The 18,311-nt window shown below is 46.9% G+C and overlaps 1 protein-coding gene across 1 annotated transcript in view; it reads left to right on the top strand.

Moving 5' to 3' along the window:
• Window positions 1-11,138: 11,138 nt before the first annotated feature.
• LOC139266720 (dynein axonemal heavy chain 6-like) overlaps window positions 11,139-18,311 on the top strand; it is a 199,542-nt gene continuing 192,369 nt past the window's right edge. The window contains exon 1 of the mRNA XM_070884305.1: window positions 11,139-11,172. Within this exon, the coding sequence (XP_070740406.1) occupies window positions 11,139-11,172 (34 nt within the window). The remainder of the gene's footprint in view (window positions 11,173-18,311) is intronic.

Here is an 18,311-nt window from a genome sequence, read left to right on the forward strand (position 1 = left end):
ATGGCAGGAGAGCTCGGACACGTGTTATGCTCCTCCTGTACTATGTGGGAAGTCAGGGACGCCTCCGGTGTCCCTGATGACTACGTGTGCGGGAAGTGTATCCGTCTCCAGCTCCTGACGGAACGCATTGCGAAACTGGAGCTGCGGGTGGATTCACTCTGGAGCATCCACGATGCTGAGAATGACGTGAATAGCACGTTTGGCGAGTTGGTCTTATCGCAGGTAAAGGGTACACAGCCAGATAGGGGATGGAAGACCAACAGGAAGAGCAGTGCAAGGAAGGTAGTGCAGGGTCATCCCCCTGCAAAACAGATACATCGCTTTGGGTACTGTTGAGGGGGATGACTCATCAGGGGAGGGCAGCAGCAGCCAAGTTCACGGCACCGTGGGTGGCTCTGCTGCACAGGAGGGCAGGAAAAAGAGTGAGAGAGCTATAGTGATAGGGGATTCAATTGTAAGGGGAATAGATAGGCGTTTCTGCGGCCGCAACCGAGACTCCAGGAGGATATGTTGCCTCCCTGGTGCAAGGGTCAAGGATGTCTCGGAACGGGTGCAGGACATTCTGAAAAGGGACGCTGAACAGCCAGTTGTTGTGGTGCATATAGGTACCAACGATATAGGTAAAAAAAACGGGATGAAGTCCTACAAGACGAATTTAGGGAGCTAGGAGTTAAATTAAAAAGTAGGACCTCAAAAGTAGTAATCTCAGGATTGCTACCAGTTCCACGTGCTAGTCAGAGTAGGAATCGCAGGATAGCTCAGATGAATACGTGGCTTGAGGAGTGGTGCAGAAGGGACAGATTCAAATTCTTGGGACCAGTACAAACCGGACGGTCTGCACCTGGGCCGGTCCGGAACCAATGTCCTAGGGACGGGGGGAGTGTTTGCTAATGCTGTTGGGGAGGAGTTAAACTAATGTGGCAGGGGAATGGAAACCTATGCAGGGAGACAGAGGGAAATAAAATGGAGTCAGAAGCAAAAGATAGAAAGGGGATGAGTAAAAGTGGAGGGCAGAGAAACCCAAGGCAAAAAACAAAAAGGGCTACATTACAGCAAAATTCTAAAGGGGCAAAGAGTGTTAGAAAGACAAGCCTGAAGGCTCTGTGCCTCAATGCGAGCAGTATTCAGAATAAGGTGGACGAATTAACTGCGCAGATAGTAGTTAATTGGTATGATGTAATTGGCATCACGGAGACATGGCTCCAGGGTGACCAAGGCTGGGAACTCAATATCCAGGGGTATTCAGCATTAGGAAGGATAACCAGAAAGGAAAAGGAGGCGGGGTCGCGTTGCTGGTTAAAGAGGAAATGAATGCAATAGTAAGCAGGGACATTAGCCTGGATGATGTAGAATCGGTATGGGTGGAGCTACGGAATACCAAGGGGCAGAAAACGCAAGTGGGAGTTGTGGACAGACCACCAAACAGTAGAAGTGAGGTTGGGGACAGCATCAAACAAGAAATAAGGGATGTGTGCAATAAAGGTACAGCAGTTATCATGGGTGACTTTAATCTACATATTGATTGGGCTAACCAAACAGGTAGCAATGCGGTGGAGGAGGATTTCCTGGAGTGTATTAGGGATGGTTTTCAAGACCAATATGTCGAGGAACCAACTAGAGGGCTGGCCATCCTAGACTGGGTGATGTGAAATGAGAAAGGACTAATTAGCAATCTTGTTGTGCGAGGCCCTTTGGGGAAGAGTGACCATAATATGGTAGAATTCTTTATTAAGATGGAGAGTGACACAGTTAATTCAGAAACTATGGTCCTGAACTTAAGGAAAGGCAACTTCGACGGTATGAGGCGTGAATTGGCTAGAATAGACTGGCAAATGATACTTAAAGGGTTGACGGTAGATAAGCAATGGCAAACATTTAAAGATCACATGGATAAACTTCAGCAATTGCACATCCTTGTCTGGAGTAAAAATAAAATGGTGAAGGTGGCTCAACCATGGCTAACAAGGGAAATTAAGGATAGCGTTAAAGCCAAGGAAGAGGCATATAATTTGGCCAGGAAAAGCAACAAACCTGAGGACTGGGAGAAATTTAGAATTCAACAGAGGAAGACGAAGGCATTAATTAAGAGGGGGAAAATAGAGTACGAAAGGAAACTTGCAGGGAACATAAAAACTGACAACAAAAGCTTCTATAAATATGTGAACAGAAAAAGATTAGTGAAGACAAACATAGGTTCCTTGCAGTCGGATTCAGGTGAATTTATAATGGGGAACAAAGAAATGGCAGACCAATTGAACAAATACTTTGGTTCTGTCTTCACGAAGGAAGACACAAATAATCTTCCGAATGTACTAGGGGACAGTAGGTCTAGTGAGAAGGAGGAACTGAAGGATATCCTTATCAGGCGGGAAATTGTGTTAGGGAAATTGATAAGATTGAAGGCAGTTAAATCCCTGGGGCCTGATAGTCTGCATCCCAGAGTACATAATGAAGTGGCCCTCGACATAGTGGATGCATTGGTGATCATTTTCCAACAGTCTATTGATTCTGGATCAGTTCCTATGGACTGGAGGGTAGCTAATATAACACCACTTTTTAAAAAAGGAGGGAGAGAGAAAACGGGGAATTATAGACCGGTTGGCCTGACATCAGTAGTGGGGAAAATGTTGGAATCAATCATTAAGGATGAAATAGCAGCGCATTTGAAAAGCAGTGACAGGATCGGACCAAGTCAGCATGGATTTATGAAAGGGAAATCATGCTTGACAAATCTTCTGGAATTTTTTGAGGATGTAACTAGTAGAGTGGACCAAGGAGAACCAGTGGATGTGGTGTATTTGGACTTTCAAAAGGTTTTTGACAAGGTCCCGCACAAGAGATTGGTGTGCAAAATCAAAAGCGCATGGTATTGGGGGTAATGTACTGATGTAGATAGAGAACTGGTTGGCAGACAGGAAGCAGAGAGTCGGGATAAACGGGTCCTTTTCAGAATCGCAGGCAGTGACTAGTGGGGTGCCGCAGGGCTCAGTGCTGGAACCCCAGCTATTTACAATATACATTAATGATATGGATGAGGGAATTGAGTGTAATATCTCCAAGTTTGTAGATGACACTAAACTAGGTGGTGGTGTGAGCTGTGAGGAGGATGCTAAGAGGCTGCAGGGTGACTTGGACAGGTTAGGTGAGTGGGCAAATGCATGGCAGATGCAGTATAATGTGGATAAATGTGAGGTAATCCATTTTGGGGGCAAAAGCACAAAGGCAGAATATTATCTGGATGGCGTCAGATTAGGAAAAGGGGAGGTGTAACGAGACCTGAGTGTCATGGTTCATCAGTCACTGAAAGTGGGCATACAGGTACAGCAGGCGGTGATGAAGGCAAATGGTATGTTGGCCTTCATAGCTAGGGGATTTGAGTATAGGAGCAGGGAGGTCTTACTGCAATTGTACAGGGCCTTAGTGAGGCGTCACCTGGAATATTGTGTTCAGTTTTGGTCTCCTAGTCCGAGGAAGGACGTTCTTGCTATTGAGGGAGTGCAGTGAAGGTTCACCAGACTAATTCCAGGGATGGCTGGGCTGTCATATGAGGAGAGATTGGATCAACTGGGCTTTTATCACTGGAGTTTAGAAGGATGAGAGGGGATCTCAGAAACGTATAAGATTCTGACGGGACTGGACAGGTTAGATGCGGGAAAAATGTTCCCGATGTTGGGGAAGTCTAGAACCAGGGGACATAGTCTTAGGTTAAGGGGTAGGCCATTTAGGACTGAGATGAGGAGAAACTTCTTCACTCAGAGGGTTGTTAACCTATGGAATTCCCTGTCGCAGAGAGTTATTGATGCCATTTCATTGGATATATTCAAGAGGGAGTTAGATATGGCCCTTACAGCTAAGGGGATCAAGGGGTATGGAGATAAAGCAGTAAAGGGGTACTGATGGAATGATCAGCCATGATCTTATTGAATGGTGGTGCAGGCTCGAAGAGCCGAATGGCCTACTCCTGCACCTATTTTCTATGTTTCTATGATTCGCTCCCACTCACTTGAGTTCTGTACTCTGGATTTATTTGGGGGTGTGACAAAAGTGCAGAGGACACTGGTTTGATGCAAAGAACTTTGGTTTTATTACAGTCAAGGCAATACAGGCTTATTACTCTAGTAAGAAAATATACGGCCAAACTTACAATCACTCTAATAAAGAACAATACATGCTAAGGTACAAGGTCAAACTTATAGGCCCCAAGTTTCCACATGATTTGCTCCTGATTTTTAGGAGCAACTGGTGTAGAACGGAGTATCTTAGAAATCGGAATTCTCCACATTTAGTTTGCTCCAGTTCTAGTCAGGTAGAACAGTTTCACTTTGGAACAGAATATTTTTTTTCAAAAGGGGGCATGTCTGGCCACTTACGCCTAATTTCAAAGTTTCGTGAGTGAAAATTTACTCCAAACTAACTTAGAATGGAGTAAGTGACGATTTTTGTACGCTCGAAAAAACCTTGTCTACACTTTAGAAAATCAGGCGTTGGTTACAAATTAGGCGTAGGGAACGAGGTGGGGGGGAGGGGGGGAAGGGAAGTCATTAAATTCTACAATCAATCCTTAGTTATACTTATACAAATATTATACAAATAAATCCAACCTGAATAAAAATTTATAAGCAAAGAAAAGATTAAATAAACCATGTTCCTACCTGTGTGAAAGTGCTTCAGGCAGGCCTTTCACGTTGGAGACAGGCAGCGGTGTGGCGTCAGTGTCTTGACGGCAGCGGCAGCAAGCTTCGAGCTGAGCTGCAGTGCTTGAGGCAGGCCTTCATTCTCTTCGTGGCTGGCCGCGAAGAAGCAGCACCGGACGGACCCGAGACCATTCGGCCATGAGATATCAGCGGCGTCAGTGGCTGGCCGGCAGCCAAAGAATCAGCGGACCGATGTGAGGCCATTCGGCCATGAGATAGCAGCGGCGTCAGTGGCTGGCCGGCAGCCGAAGAATCAACGCAGGACACACGCAGCTCATTAAGGTTCTTGAGGCCATTCGGCCAGGCTTTAGGGGCGGAGTCAGTGGCTGGCCGGCAGCCAAAGAATCAGCAGCAGACGGACGTGAGGCCATTCGGCCATAGGATATCAGTGGCATCAGTGGCTGGCCGGCAGCCGAAGATACAGCAGCAGCCTTCGAGCTGTGAGGGGGACTGAGGCCATTTGGACAGGGAGAGTCAGCCACATCGACAGTTTTATATTTAAATTTGCAGAATGGGTGCTGCATTGTCAACACCACGTATTATTGCAAAGTTGAATTGGCACTCTTATTTCTCAAAACACACAGCCCTTACTTTGCATGCACCAATGCAGCACCGGTTCTGCAAGTTGAGCAGTGAAAAGCTGAACTCACTGATTTCAGCAGGTGATTTATTCAGCAGTGCTGTTAAAAGCACTCCCTCACACACAGAAATATCAAAAAAAATTAAATTACAAGCCTTTGCAGGGGTCCAAGAAACAAATCTTCACTTTTTCTGCAGTATTTTTAAAAATGGCCGAGTGCCAATGTTAGTGTGAAACTGCACGTGCGCGCACGCTCCAATGCACACGCACAGGGTTGCCGGCACCACGAAGGCTAATTTAAATTGTACCCACCCCCTGCTACTTAGAAAATCGGCGGGAGTGTTAGGCTCCGCCACCTGCTGCGATGAGCGCGCCGCGCCAAGCAGACATCGAGCTCCAAGGAGCTCGAGAATATCGGACTTTTTTTTAGACGCGAAAAACAGGCGCCCAGCTCGGAGGTGCGCCGTTTTCGCCGCGGCACGAAACTTGGGGCCATAATCACTCTAATAAAGTACCGTACACTACACGTTCAAAGGGATTGCAGTAAAATTATACCTCCCACCTCCCAATACCTAATTCTAGCTAGGTTAGACTCCAGGGCAGGTAGGGGCTTATGCTTACCAATCCTTTTGATAGTTAATGGTAGATGGTGATGTTTTTCCTTCCTTCAGGACTTCAAGACTTCGAGGCTGGAGAAGTTAGTTTACAACTGTCGCGTTGGTTTCTCTCCTTGTCTTGATGAGGTAGTGGCAGCCTTGTGGCTACCTAGCAACCACCTCTCTCTAACCTCTGTTGAAAACAGGGGCCAGTTATACGATTTCAGTGTTCTGATCTTAGCGCCAAATCTCTTCAAAATCCTTTGTATAATTTTGGCGGGCTTGGTTCATCTTTGTAATATTTTGTCGGGCTCGTTAAAGTTGATATGTCTTGGGTGGGTTGATGTTCGAAAACTGTTTCCTGATGGAAATATTAGTTTGGTAATTGCAATGTCCGTTTGTGCTTCGTTTTTCGCATACAGGCTGGATTGGGCCTCTTTGTGATGTATATGCTAAAATGGTTGTCCATAGAAACATAGAAACATAGAAAATAGGTGCAGGAGTAGGCCATTCGGCCCTTCTAGCCTGCACCGCCATTCAATGAGTTCATGGCTGAACATGCAACTTCAGTACCCCATTCCTGCTTTCTCACCATACCCCTTGATCCCCCCAGTAGTAAGGACTTCATCTAACTCCTTTTTGAATATATTTAGTGAATTGGCCTCAACAACTTTCTGTGGTAGAGAATTCCACAGGTTCACCACTCTCTGGGTGAAGAAATTCCTCCTCATCTCAGTCCTAAATGGCTTCCCCCTTATCCTTAGACTGTGTCCCCTGGTTCTGGACTTCCCAACATTGGGAACATTCTTCCTGCATCTAACCTGTCTAACCCCGTCAGAATTTTAAACGTTTCTATGAGGTCCCCTCTCATTCTTCTGAACTCCAGTGAATACAAGCCCAGTTGATCCAGTCTTTCTTGATAGGTCAGTCCCGCCATCCCGGGAATCAGTCTGGTGAACCTTCGCTGCACTCCCTCAATAGCAAGAATGTCCTTCCTCAGGTTAGGAGACCAAAACTGTACACAATACTCCAGGTGTGGCCTCACCAAGGCCCTGTACAATTGTAGCAACACCTCCCTGCCCCTGTACTCAAATCCCCTCGCTATGAAGGCCAACATGCCATTTGCTTTCTTAACCGCCTGCTGTACCTGCATGCCAACCTTCAATGACTGATGTACCATGACACCCAGGTCTCTTTGCACCTCCCCTTTTCCTAATCTGTCACCATTCAGATAATAGTCTGTCTCTCTGTTTTTACCACCAAAGTGGATAACCTCACATTTATCCACAATATACTTCATCTGCCATGCATTTGCCCACTCACCTAACTGATCCAAGTCGCTCTGCAGCCTCATAGCATCCTCCTCGCAGCTCACACTGCCACCCAACTTAGTGTCATCCGCAAATTTGGAGATACTACATTTAATCACCTCGTCTAAATCATTAATGTACAGTGTAAACAGCTGGGGCCCCAGCACAGAACCTTGCGGTACCCCACTAGTCACTGCCTGCCATTCTGAAAAGTCCCCATTTACTCCTACTCTTTGCTTCCTGTCTAACAACCAGTTCTCAATCCATGTCAGCACACTACCCCCAATCCCATGTGCTTTAACTTTGCACATTAATCTCTTGTGTGGGACCTTGTCGAAAGCCTTCTGAAAGTCCAAATATACCACATCAACTGGTTCTCCCTTGTCCACTCTACTGGAAACATCCTCAAAAAATTCCAGAAGATTTGTCAAGCATGATTTCCCTTTCACAAATCCATGCTGACTTGGACCTATCATATTACCTCTTTCCAAATGCACTGCTATGACATCCTTAATAATTGATTCCATCATTTTACCCACTACCGATGTCAGGCTGACCGGTCTATAATTCCCTGTTTTCTCTCTCCCTCCTTTTTTAAAAAGTGGGGTTACATTGGCTACCCTCCACTCCATAGGAACTGATCCAGAGTCAATGGAATGTGGGAAAATGACTGTCAATGCATCCACTATTTCCAAGGCCACCTCCTTAATTACTCTGGGATGCAGTCCATCAGGCCCTGGGGATTTATCGGCCTTCAATCCCATCAATTTCCCCAACACAATTTCCCGACTAATAAGGATTTCCCTCAGTTCCTCCTCCTTACTAGATCCTCCGACCCCTTTTATATCCGGAAGGTTGTTTGTGTCCTCCTCAGTGAATACCAAACCAAAGTACTTGTTCAATTGGTCCGCCATTTCTTTGTTCCCCGTTATGACTTCCCCTGATTCTGACTGCAGGGGACCTACGTTTGTCTTTACTAACCTTTTTCTCTTTACATATCTATGGAAACTTTTGCAATCCGTCTTAATGTTCCCTGCAAGCTTCTTCTCGTACTCCATTTTCCCTGCCCTAATCAAACCCTTTGTCCTCCTCTGCTGAGTTCTAAATTTCTCCCAGTCCCCGGGTTCGCTGCTATTTCTGGCCAATTTGTATGCCACTTCCTTGGCTTTAATGCTATCCCTGATTTCCCTTGATAGCCACGGTTGAGCCACCTTCCCTTTTTTATTTTTACGCCAGACAGGAATGTACAATTGTTGTAGTTCATCCATGCGGTCTCTAAATGTCTGCCACTGCCCATCCACAGTCAACCCCTTCAGTATCATTCGCCAATCTATCCTAGCCAATTCACGCCTCATACCTTCAAAGTTACCCTTCTTTAAGTTCTGGACCATGGTCTCTGAATTAACTGTTTCATTCTCCATCCTAATGCAGAATTCCACCATATTATGGTCACTCTTCCCCAAGGGGCCTCGCACAACGAGATTGCTAATTAATCCTCTCTCATTACACAACACCCAGTCTAAGATGGCCTCCCCCCTAGTTGGTTCCTCGACATATTGGTCTAAAAAACCATCCCTTATGCACTCCAGGAAATCCTCCTCCACCGTATTGCTTCCAGTTTGGTTAACCCAATCTATGTGCATATTAAAGTCACCCATTATAACTGCTGCACCTTTATTGCACGCACCCCTAATTTCATGTTTGATGCCCTCCCCAACATCACTACTACTGTTTGGAGGTCTGTACACAACTCCCACTCACGTTTTTTGCCCTTTGGTGTTCTGCAGCTCTACCCATATAGATTCCACATCATCCAAGCTAATGTCTTTCCTAACTATTGCATTAATCTCCTCTTTAACCAGCAATGCTACCCCACCTCCTTTTCCTTTTATTCTTCCTGAATATTGAATACCCCTGGATGTTGAGTTCCCAGCCCTGATCATCCTGGAGCCACGTCTCCGTAATCCCAATCACATCATATTTGTTAACATCTATTTGCACAGTTAATTCATCCACCTTATTGCGGATACTCCTTGCATTAAGACACAAAGACACATCCAGACCCATGTTGATGAGTAGCTATTTTGTTAATGTTCCTTGTGGAGAAAAATTCTTGACTACTCAATTCTCCAGACAAAGTTACTTCAGTTCCAACACCTAGGCAGACTCATTAATCAGGGTGTCTCCTGTCGGTTCTTTAGGTACACCCATAGCCTTGAATTTGTCTTGTAAAAGTTCATAATTCTCTTAAAGTTCGTAGTTTCTTCCATAAGCACTATAGAGTTCCAAACCCTTCAGTAGATAGTCCCAAATTAAATTTCCCTTCGAATGAGCCCAAACACAGGGGAGGTTTCTTGTGAATTTTGCATTCTTTCACCTCTTACTACCCTTTTATTATTTATATGCCTGGAGAATACTTTATAATTCCCTTTTGATATTAGCTGCCAATCTATTCTCATAAGATCTCTTTGCCCCTCTTATTTCCTTTTTCACTTCCCCTCTGAACTTTCTATATTCAGCCTGATTCTCACTTGTATTCTCAAGCTGACATCTGTCATACACCCCCTTTTTCTGCTTCATCTTCGACTCTCTCTTTTGTCATCCAGTGAGCTCTGGCTTTACTTGCCCTACCTTTCCACCTTGTGGGAATATACCTCAATTGTACCCGAACTATCTCTTCTTTAAAGGCAGCCCATTTGATTACAGTTTTGCCTGCCAATCTTTGATTCCAATTTACCCGGGCCAGATCTGTTCTCAACCCACTGAAATTGGCCTTCCTCCAATTAAGTATTTTTACTCGAGATTGCTCCCTGTCATTTTCCATAGCTAATCTAAACCTTATGAAACTGTGATCACTTTCCCCTAAATGTTCTCCGACTGATGTTTGCTCCATTTGACCCATCTCATTCCCCAGAACCAGATCCAGCACTGCCTCCTTCCTCATTGGGCCGGAAATGTACTGATCAAGAAAGTTGATCAACACACTTCAGAAATTCTTCTCCCAATTAGGATATTTGGAACATTCTTTGTTCCAGTCCTACGTGGGTCCCCTCCCTCACCTTTTTTTCCGCTATTGATGACTGTATCGGTGCCGTTTCCTGCTCTCAACCTGAACTAGAAAATGTCATTCACTTTGCACCCAATTTCCCCCCTTCCCTCACCTTCACATGGTACATCCCAACTCTTGCCTTCCTCAACTTCTCCGTCTCCATTTCTGGAAGGCAGCAGAGATTAAATGACAAAAGGGATGATAGTACAAAACAAAAGGGGATGGTAACGGGACAAGAAAAGAAACAAAAGATGACTCTAGAATGGGAATGGCAGAAACATCAACAACTGCCATGTGAAAAAAATAGGGGCAGAGGTTCTGGTCTGAAATTGTTGAACTCGATGTTGAGTCCGGAAAGCTGTAAAGTGCCTAAACGAAAGATGAGGTTTTGTTCCTCATGCTTGCGTTGAGCTTCATTGGAACAGTGCAAGAGGCTGAGGGCGGAGAGATTAGAAGTGGGAGTGGAGAGTCAGTACTGAGGGAAGGCTGCACTGCCAGAGGGGCAGTACTGAGGGAGCGCTGCACTGTCGGAGGGGCAGTACTGAGGGAGCGCTGCACTGTTGGCGAGGCAGTACTGAGGGAGTGCTGCATTGTTGGAGGGGCAGTACTGAGGGAGTGCTGCACTGTCAGATGTGCCGTCTTTTGGATGAGATGTTAAACCGAGGCTCCATCAGCCCATCCAAAATACTGAATGATCCTGAGCCCAGGAGGTAGGGTGGGGTGAGAGGGTGCAGGACTTTTGCTGTTGTATCAGGGACTGCGGCCACGGTAAGTTCGGCTCTGTGTACTGTCACTGCACTGACTTTATTGTGTTTGACTTTTTCAGCGGTTCAATTTCCATCTGGGAGCATTACAGTCTTTGGATACTTCGTGGATATGCAAACAGGGAATTTTATAACCTGGGACAAAATGGTTCTATCTACTCAAGCACTTATTACAAAAGGTAACTGGTTATCCTGATTTGCTACTATATATGTGTGTGCATCAGTGCATGTGTGCCTGTGCTTGTGCGTTTGTGTGCGTGTGCGTGTCAGCCTGTGCGTGTGTGTGTCTGTGCTTGTGCGTTTGTGCGTATGCGTTTCTGTGCGTGGGCCTGTGCGTGTGTGTATTTGTGATAATTGAGGAGAACAGTGTGTGTTATTTTTCAGTGTGATATCCATTATAAAGCCATTGTAAATCTGTCATTGGCTAACACTCTAAATCTCACTCTGTTTGATTGTGTCTTCCACTTTTTATTTTAGTATTCAGGTCACTTTATAAACCACTGAATCTCCCCTCTTCTGATTTACCACATCTTTTAATTGTTTTATAGGTGTGCAATCCTTATTTTGTCTCCAGCAAAATCCTTAATCTCTTTCACCCTGGTCATTCCCTCTATATGGTTCCCATGTTTGCTCCTTCAAGTCCAAGTGTTGCGGATGTGAGCATATCTGGTGCTCAATTGGTTCAGCCATTTATCATCAGAAATGGCTGGACTATATCAGGCACTAGTGGGTCCGGTTTTCCTCTGCCAAAGCCGACCACTACTCCAGGATTATCCTGGAACTCAAAGATAGCCTCCGGCTTCTCTTCTCCACTTCTCTTCACTACAAACCATCTCCTTAAACCCCCCTCCCCTGCCTCCACCACACTCACCTCCAACAATAAGTGCGTGGATTTCTTCCATTCTGTTGTGTATGGAGAAAGTCAGACTGAGCACTGTGAGCTTAAAGTAAAGTGTGACCTTAGTCTTTTATTGCAGGTCTCCAGAGTGCCTCTCCAACCTGTGAAGCCTCCTTAAATACCTGTGCGACTCCAGGGGATGAGCCCTCTGGTGGCTGTACAGAGTAAATACGAGTCCACATACATAACAACACTCCCCCCAAAGTCAATAGTGTAACTATTTACAATGTGAGTTGATCTGGGGCCCTTCTTGCCCTGGTTGATCGTCTCGGTGTGAAAGCTGGTGTTGTTGAATCATTTGTTGTGCCCTCGCTGGGCTGCTGTGCAGCTGGCCTTGCTGGGCTGCCTGGTGTGTTGGGCCCTGCTGTGGATGATAGGTTCTGCTTCGTGGTCAACCGTGGTGCCGGTTGCCACTGGTGTGTATGTTGGGGGGTCAAAAAAGGTAGGGTCCAAGGTGGGTTACTCAGGATAGTCCGTGAATCTGAGTTTGATTTGGTCCAAGTGTTTCTGGTGAATGAGTCCATTTGAAAGTTTGACCTGAAACACCCTGCTTCCCTCTTTGGCCACGACAGTGCCGGGAAGCCACTTGGGACCTTGTCCATAATTTAATACAAATACAGGATCATTGATTTCAATCTCGCGTGACACATTTGCGCTATCATGGTATGCACTTTGTTGAAGCCTGTTCATGTAGATCAGGGTGAACTAACGAGAGCCTTGTCTTAAGTGCTTTTTTCGTGAGCAGTTCAGCAGGTGGGATCCCAGTGAGTGAGTGGGGTCTCGTGCGGTAGCTAAGCAAGACACGGGATAGGCGAGTCTGCAGTGAGCCTTCCGTTACCCTCTTCAAGCCTTGCTTGATGGTTTGTACTGCTCTCTCTGCCTGACCATTGGACGCAGGTTTAAACAGGGCAGATGTGGCATGTTTGATCCCGTTATGGGTCATGAATTCTTTGAACTCAGCATTGGTAAAACATGGCCCGTTGTCGCTCGCCATGACAACGGGTAGGCCGTGTGTGGCAAACATGGCCTGCAGGCTTTCAGTAGTGGCAGCGGACATGCTAGCCGACATTATCTCACATTCAATCCACTTGGAGTACGCGTCTACAACCACAAGGAACATTTTACCCAAGAACGGGCCTGCATAGTCGACGTGTACCCTAGACCACGGTTTGGAGGGCCAAGACCATAAACTTAGCGGCGCCTCCCTGGATGCATTGCTTAACTGCGAGCATGTATTACATCTGTGAACGCAGGACTCTAAGTCCGCATCGATACCGGGCCACCACACGTGGGAGCTGGCTATCGCTTTCATCATTACGATGCCTGGGTAGGTACTGTGGAGGTCATTGATGAAGGTGTCTCTGCCCTTCTTGAGGACCACTACTCGAATCATACCCACGTCTTCTGCCTCCATGCACAGATTTCCTTTATCGTCCCTAATAGGCCCCACTCTTACTCTCAATGTATTTATTAAACAACTTTGGGTTTTCCCTGATTTTACTTGCCAACATTCTTTCATGCTTTCCCTTTGCTTTCCTGATATATTTTTAACTACACTCCTGCACTTCTTATACACCTGTAGAGTTTCTGCAGTATTGAGTTCTCGGTATCTGTCATAAGCTTCCCTTTTTTTCTTTATCTTACCCTGTATGTCCCTTGACATCCAGGGGGCTCTAGATTTGTTAGTCCCACCCTTTTTTATATACCATTTAGTAGTTCCAAACTCTCTTGTTGTCTGTTTGCCAGCCCTGGTCTCCTCTGTCTTCCAAATTCACTTTCTACTTTTCTGCTGCCCAATTCCAGCTTTGCTTCTCTCCCCCACATAATCTGTTCTCCGGTTCCCTTCCCCTGATGTCATGTATTTCACCATCTTGCAATGACTATAAGTATGTAACTGTAACTCATGCATACTGTACCTGTACCCTTGTAATGCACACCCTGACCACAGGCAGTGAGCTCCTCACCTGGGCTTCCAGGTATAAAAGGGGAGGTCCCACCCAGGATCAGCACTCTTCAGTCCTGGGAATAAAGTGAAGGTCACAGAGTGACCGTGTCTGATATATCCATGCCTCGTGTGAGTTTGTGACAAGGTGCAGAGACACCACATCTGGCGACGAGAAACGGGAATCACCGAACCACGAGGATGGCCACCGGTGGCACAGAGGAACGCTACTGTGTGGTTGAGGACTGGGACGACTTTGTGGAAAGACTCCAGCAGAGCTTCGTCACAAAGGACTGGCTGGAAGAGGCAGCGGCTGACAAGCGGAGGGCGCATCTACTGACCAGCTGTGGTCCACAGACGTATGCGCTGATGAAAGACCTGCTCGCACCCCAAAAGCCAGCGGACAAGTCCTTCGAAGAGCTCAGCCAGCTGATCAGTGAGAATCTCAAGCCGGCAAGTAACGTACACGTGGCCCGGCACCGGTTCTACTCTCACCGGTGTCGGGAGGGTCAAAACATCTCGGACTTCATGGTGGAACTGTGGCGTTTGGGCAGTCTCTGTAAGTTCTCCGATGCCTGCAGGGGGGAGATGTTAAGGAACTTTTTCATCGAGGGCATTAATCATGCCGGCATTTTCAGGAAGCTCATAAAGACTAAGGATTTGACTTTAGAAGGGGCAGGGTTGATAGCTCAGACCTTTATGGAAGGGGAAGAGGAGACCAAGCTAATTTACGCACACAGCCCTGGTGTTAAAGTTGCGTTGAACCCAGGGAATCAATATTATAAAAATGACACAGAACCCCACAGGCAGGCAAGGGCAATTCGACACCGTCCAGGCAGGCAGGCAAGGGCAATTCGACACCACCCAGGTAGCAATTTGCAATTGCACATTGCTGTCAAATGTACTTGAATCACTGAATTCAGGAACTGAACACAGAACTCTTTCTTAAAACACACTTTTTTGGAATGAACAGGTAATGAGTTGAAGCTTTTGATGTACAAGAACGACAATCTGTAGTCTAGCCCAATGGCAGGAAGAGCATATTGTGCTGCCGTTAATGTTGCAAATGGGATGCAATAATATGCTTTTTAACTTTAATCATGTTTACATTTACATCAGAATTGCTTTCTGTACATAGCTGGTGTCATGCAGAAGTTATTTGAAATTAATGTAGGAATGTCTTTGATTTGTTAGCACCTGTGTCTTTTGTTCTTACGAATGTATGTTTGTTATGTTGTATTATTGAAGCTGAAAACATTAATTATGGCATAAATATGTTATCACCTCAGTCCCTAAAACATTAATACAGTAATAAAATATGGTATTGCTTATCAGAAGAAGTACTTTTAACTGGTGAGATTCATAGACACCTGTTTCTTATAAGTCCTTTGATCAGTGCGGCGCACCCTCAGTATTGTACTGAATTGAGGCCAATTCACTAAATATATTCAAAAAGGAGTTAGATATAGTCCTTACTACTAGGGGGATCAAGGGGTATGGCGAGAAAGCAGGAATGGGGTACTGAAGTTGCATGTTCAGCCATGAACTCATTGAATGGCGGTGCAGGCTCGAAGGGCCAAATGGCCTACTTCTGCACCTATTTTCTATGTTCTATGTTTCTATGTTCTATGTAACAAGCTCCTGGCAACAGGGACAATGGAAAGGGGATCGGCAATTCACGTCATCACGAGAAACAATACACCCTGTGATGGGACAATTAACATCCCCCCTCAGAGTGCTTAGAAACAGCCAAAAGGGCCATCAGAGAGGAATGCCTGGGAATAGTCCTTTTGTTAACAGCAATCTCAGCTCATGTTGGAGATGTCGGAGCAGACACACTGCAAAAATCTGCAGGTTCCAACTTTACACCTGTAGGATTTGTAATGTCAAGGGACACCTGGCCAGGATGTGCAAAAAGGCAGTAGCGTGGCTAGTCTGCGAGACAGAGGAACCAGGCGAGGGGTCTGAAATGCAGGATGAGGCCTGGGGAACAACCATGGATGCTGAAGTTCAGAGAGTTCATGTGGCTGACGTCCACAGCTCATACACCAAAACGCCACCCATGATGATGGAAGTCTCACTGAATGGCATCTCGGTGCACATGGAGCTGAATGCCAGAGCTAGCCAGTCACTCATGAGCGCCCAACAATTTGAGAGACTATGGTCACACAGAGCTAGCAGGCCCAAATTGGAACGCATTGAGACGCAGCTACATACGTACACCAAAGAGATCATCCCAGTGCTGGGCAGTGCAAACTTGGTGCTAACGCATAATGGATCACAGAACTGGCTGCCACTCTGGATTGTTCCGGGAAATGGCCCCGCTCTCTTGGGGAGGAGTTGACTAGCTGAGATGAATTGGAAATGGGGGGATGTGCACGCCATTTCATCCGTGGAGTGAAGATCATGCTCACAGGAATTGCAAAAATTCGAGTCATTCTTTCAACCCGGTGTCGGAACGTTCAAGGGCACCAAAGTAGTGATATACATCACTCCGGACGCCAGACCAGTGCACCACAAAGCCAGAGCGGTGCCGTACGTGATGCGTGAAAAAATTGAAAGTGAACTGGACAGGCTGCTCAGAGAGGGCATAATTTCGCCCGTTGAATTCAGCGACTGGGCAAGTCCCATTGTTCCTGTCCTTAAAGCAGATGGCTCGGTCAGAATTTGTGGCGACTACAAAGCCACCATCAACCGAGTGTCGCTACAAGACCAATACCCGCTTCCGAGAGCGGAGGACCTTTTTGCCACGCTGGCAGGTGGTAAGCTGTTCACGAAGCTGGACCTCACTTCGGCCTACATGACTCAGGAACTGGCTGAAGAATCCAAGTTTCTGACCAACATCACGACACACAAAGGATTATTTGTTTACAATCGGTGCCCGTTTGGCATTCGTTCGGCAGCGGCTATCTTTCAGCGAAACATGGAAAGTTTGCTCAAGTCCATCCCTGGAACGATCGTGTTCCAATACAAGATCCTTATAACGGGTCGAGACACTGAGGAACAACTCCGCAACCTGGAGGAGGTGCTACACCGATTGGAACGGGTCGGCCTGCGGCTGAAAAAGGCCAAGTGCTTGTTTTTAGCCCTAGAGGTCGAATTCCTGGGCAGGAGGGTTGCCGCAGATGGGATCCGGCCCACTGAATCAAAAACTGCGGCAATTTGCCGGGCGCCCAGGCCCGGCAACACGTCGGAGTTCCGATCATTCCTGGGACTCTTGAACTATTTTGTGAACTTCCTGCCGAACTTAAGCACATTGTTGGAGCTGTTACACATGCTCCTCCGTAAAGGTTGTGAATGGTCTTGGGGGGGATTGTCAAGAACAGGCTTTCAATAAGGCGAGGAACCTGCTGTGTTCCAACAAACTATTGACTTTGTATGATCCCTGTAAAAAACTGGTTTTAACATGCGATGTGTCATCCTACGGGGTTGGGTGTGTTTTGCAGCAGGGTAACGATGACGGCCGACTCCAACCGATGGCTTATGCCTCCAGGTCGCTCTCCCAGGCAGAGCGTGGATACGGCATGGTCGAGAAGGAGGCACTCGCGTGTGTGTACCGTGTGAAAAAGATGCACCAGTACCTTTTTGGTAGACGGTTCGAACTCGAGACGGACCACAAGCCGTTAACATCCCTGTTGTCCAACAGCAAGGCTGTCAACGCTAATGCGTCAGCTCGCATACAGCGATGGGCCCTCACGCTGGCTGCGTATGACTACACCATACGGCACAGGCCAGGTACCGAAAATTGCACTGACGCGCTCAGCAGGCTCCCACTGGCCACCACCGAGGGGGCGTCGGAGCAGAGCACCGAGATGGTCATGGCCGTTGAGGCTTTTGACACTGCGGGCTCCCCCATCACAGCCCGCCAGATCAAACTCTGGACCAACAGGGACCCCCTCCTATCCATGATAAAGAAATGTGTCCTGACTGGGAATTGAGTGCCCGCACACAGGGCGTGCCCCGAGGAGGTCAGACGGTTTCAGAGACAGATGGTTGAACTCTCCGTCCAAGCCGACTGCCTGTTATGGGGCAGCCGGGTAGTTATGCCCCAGAAAGGAAGGGAAGCATTCATCAGGGAACTCCACAGCGAGCACCCTGGCATCGTGTTAATGAAGGCCATTGCCCGGTCACACGTGTGGTGGCCGGGGATTGACTCAGACCTGGAATACTGTGTTCGCAGGTGCACAACGTTTGCCCAGCTGGGCAATGCCCCCAGGGAGGCCCCACTCAGCCCGTGGCCCTGGCCCAACATGCCATGGTCACGTATTCACATGGACTATGCGGGCCTGTTCATGGTGAAGATGTTCCTGATCGTTGTCGATGCATACTCGAAGTGGATCGAGTGCATCATATTGAACTCGTGCACGACATTCATCACTGTGGAGAGTCTGTGTACGGTTTTTGTGACCCACACCGATAATGGCCCGTGTTTTACCAGCCATGAATTCCAGGAGTTTATGTCGGGCAATGGGATCAAG

Source organism: Pristiophorus japonicus, chromosome 7, assembly GCF_044704955.1.
Source record: "Pristiophorus japonicus isolate sPriJap1 chromosome 7, sPriJap1.hap1, whole genome shotgun sequence".
Lineage (NCBI taxonomy): Eukaryota > Metazoa > Chordata > Chondrichthyes > Pristiophoridae > Pristiophorus > Pristiophorus japonicus.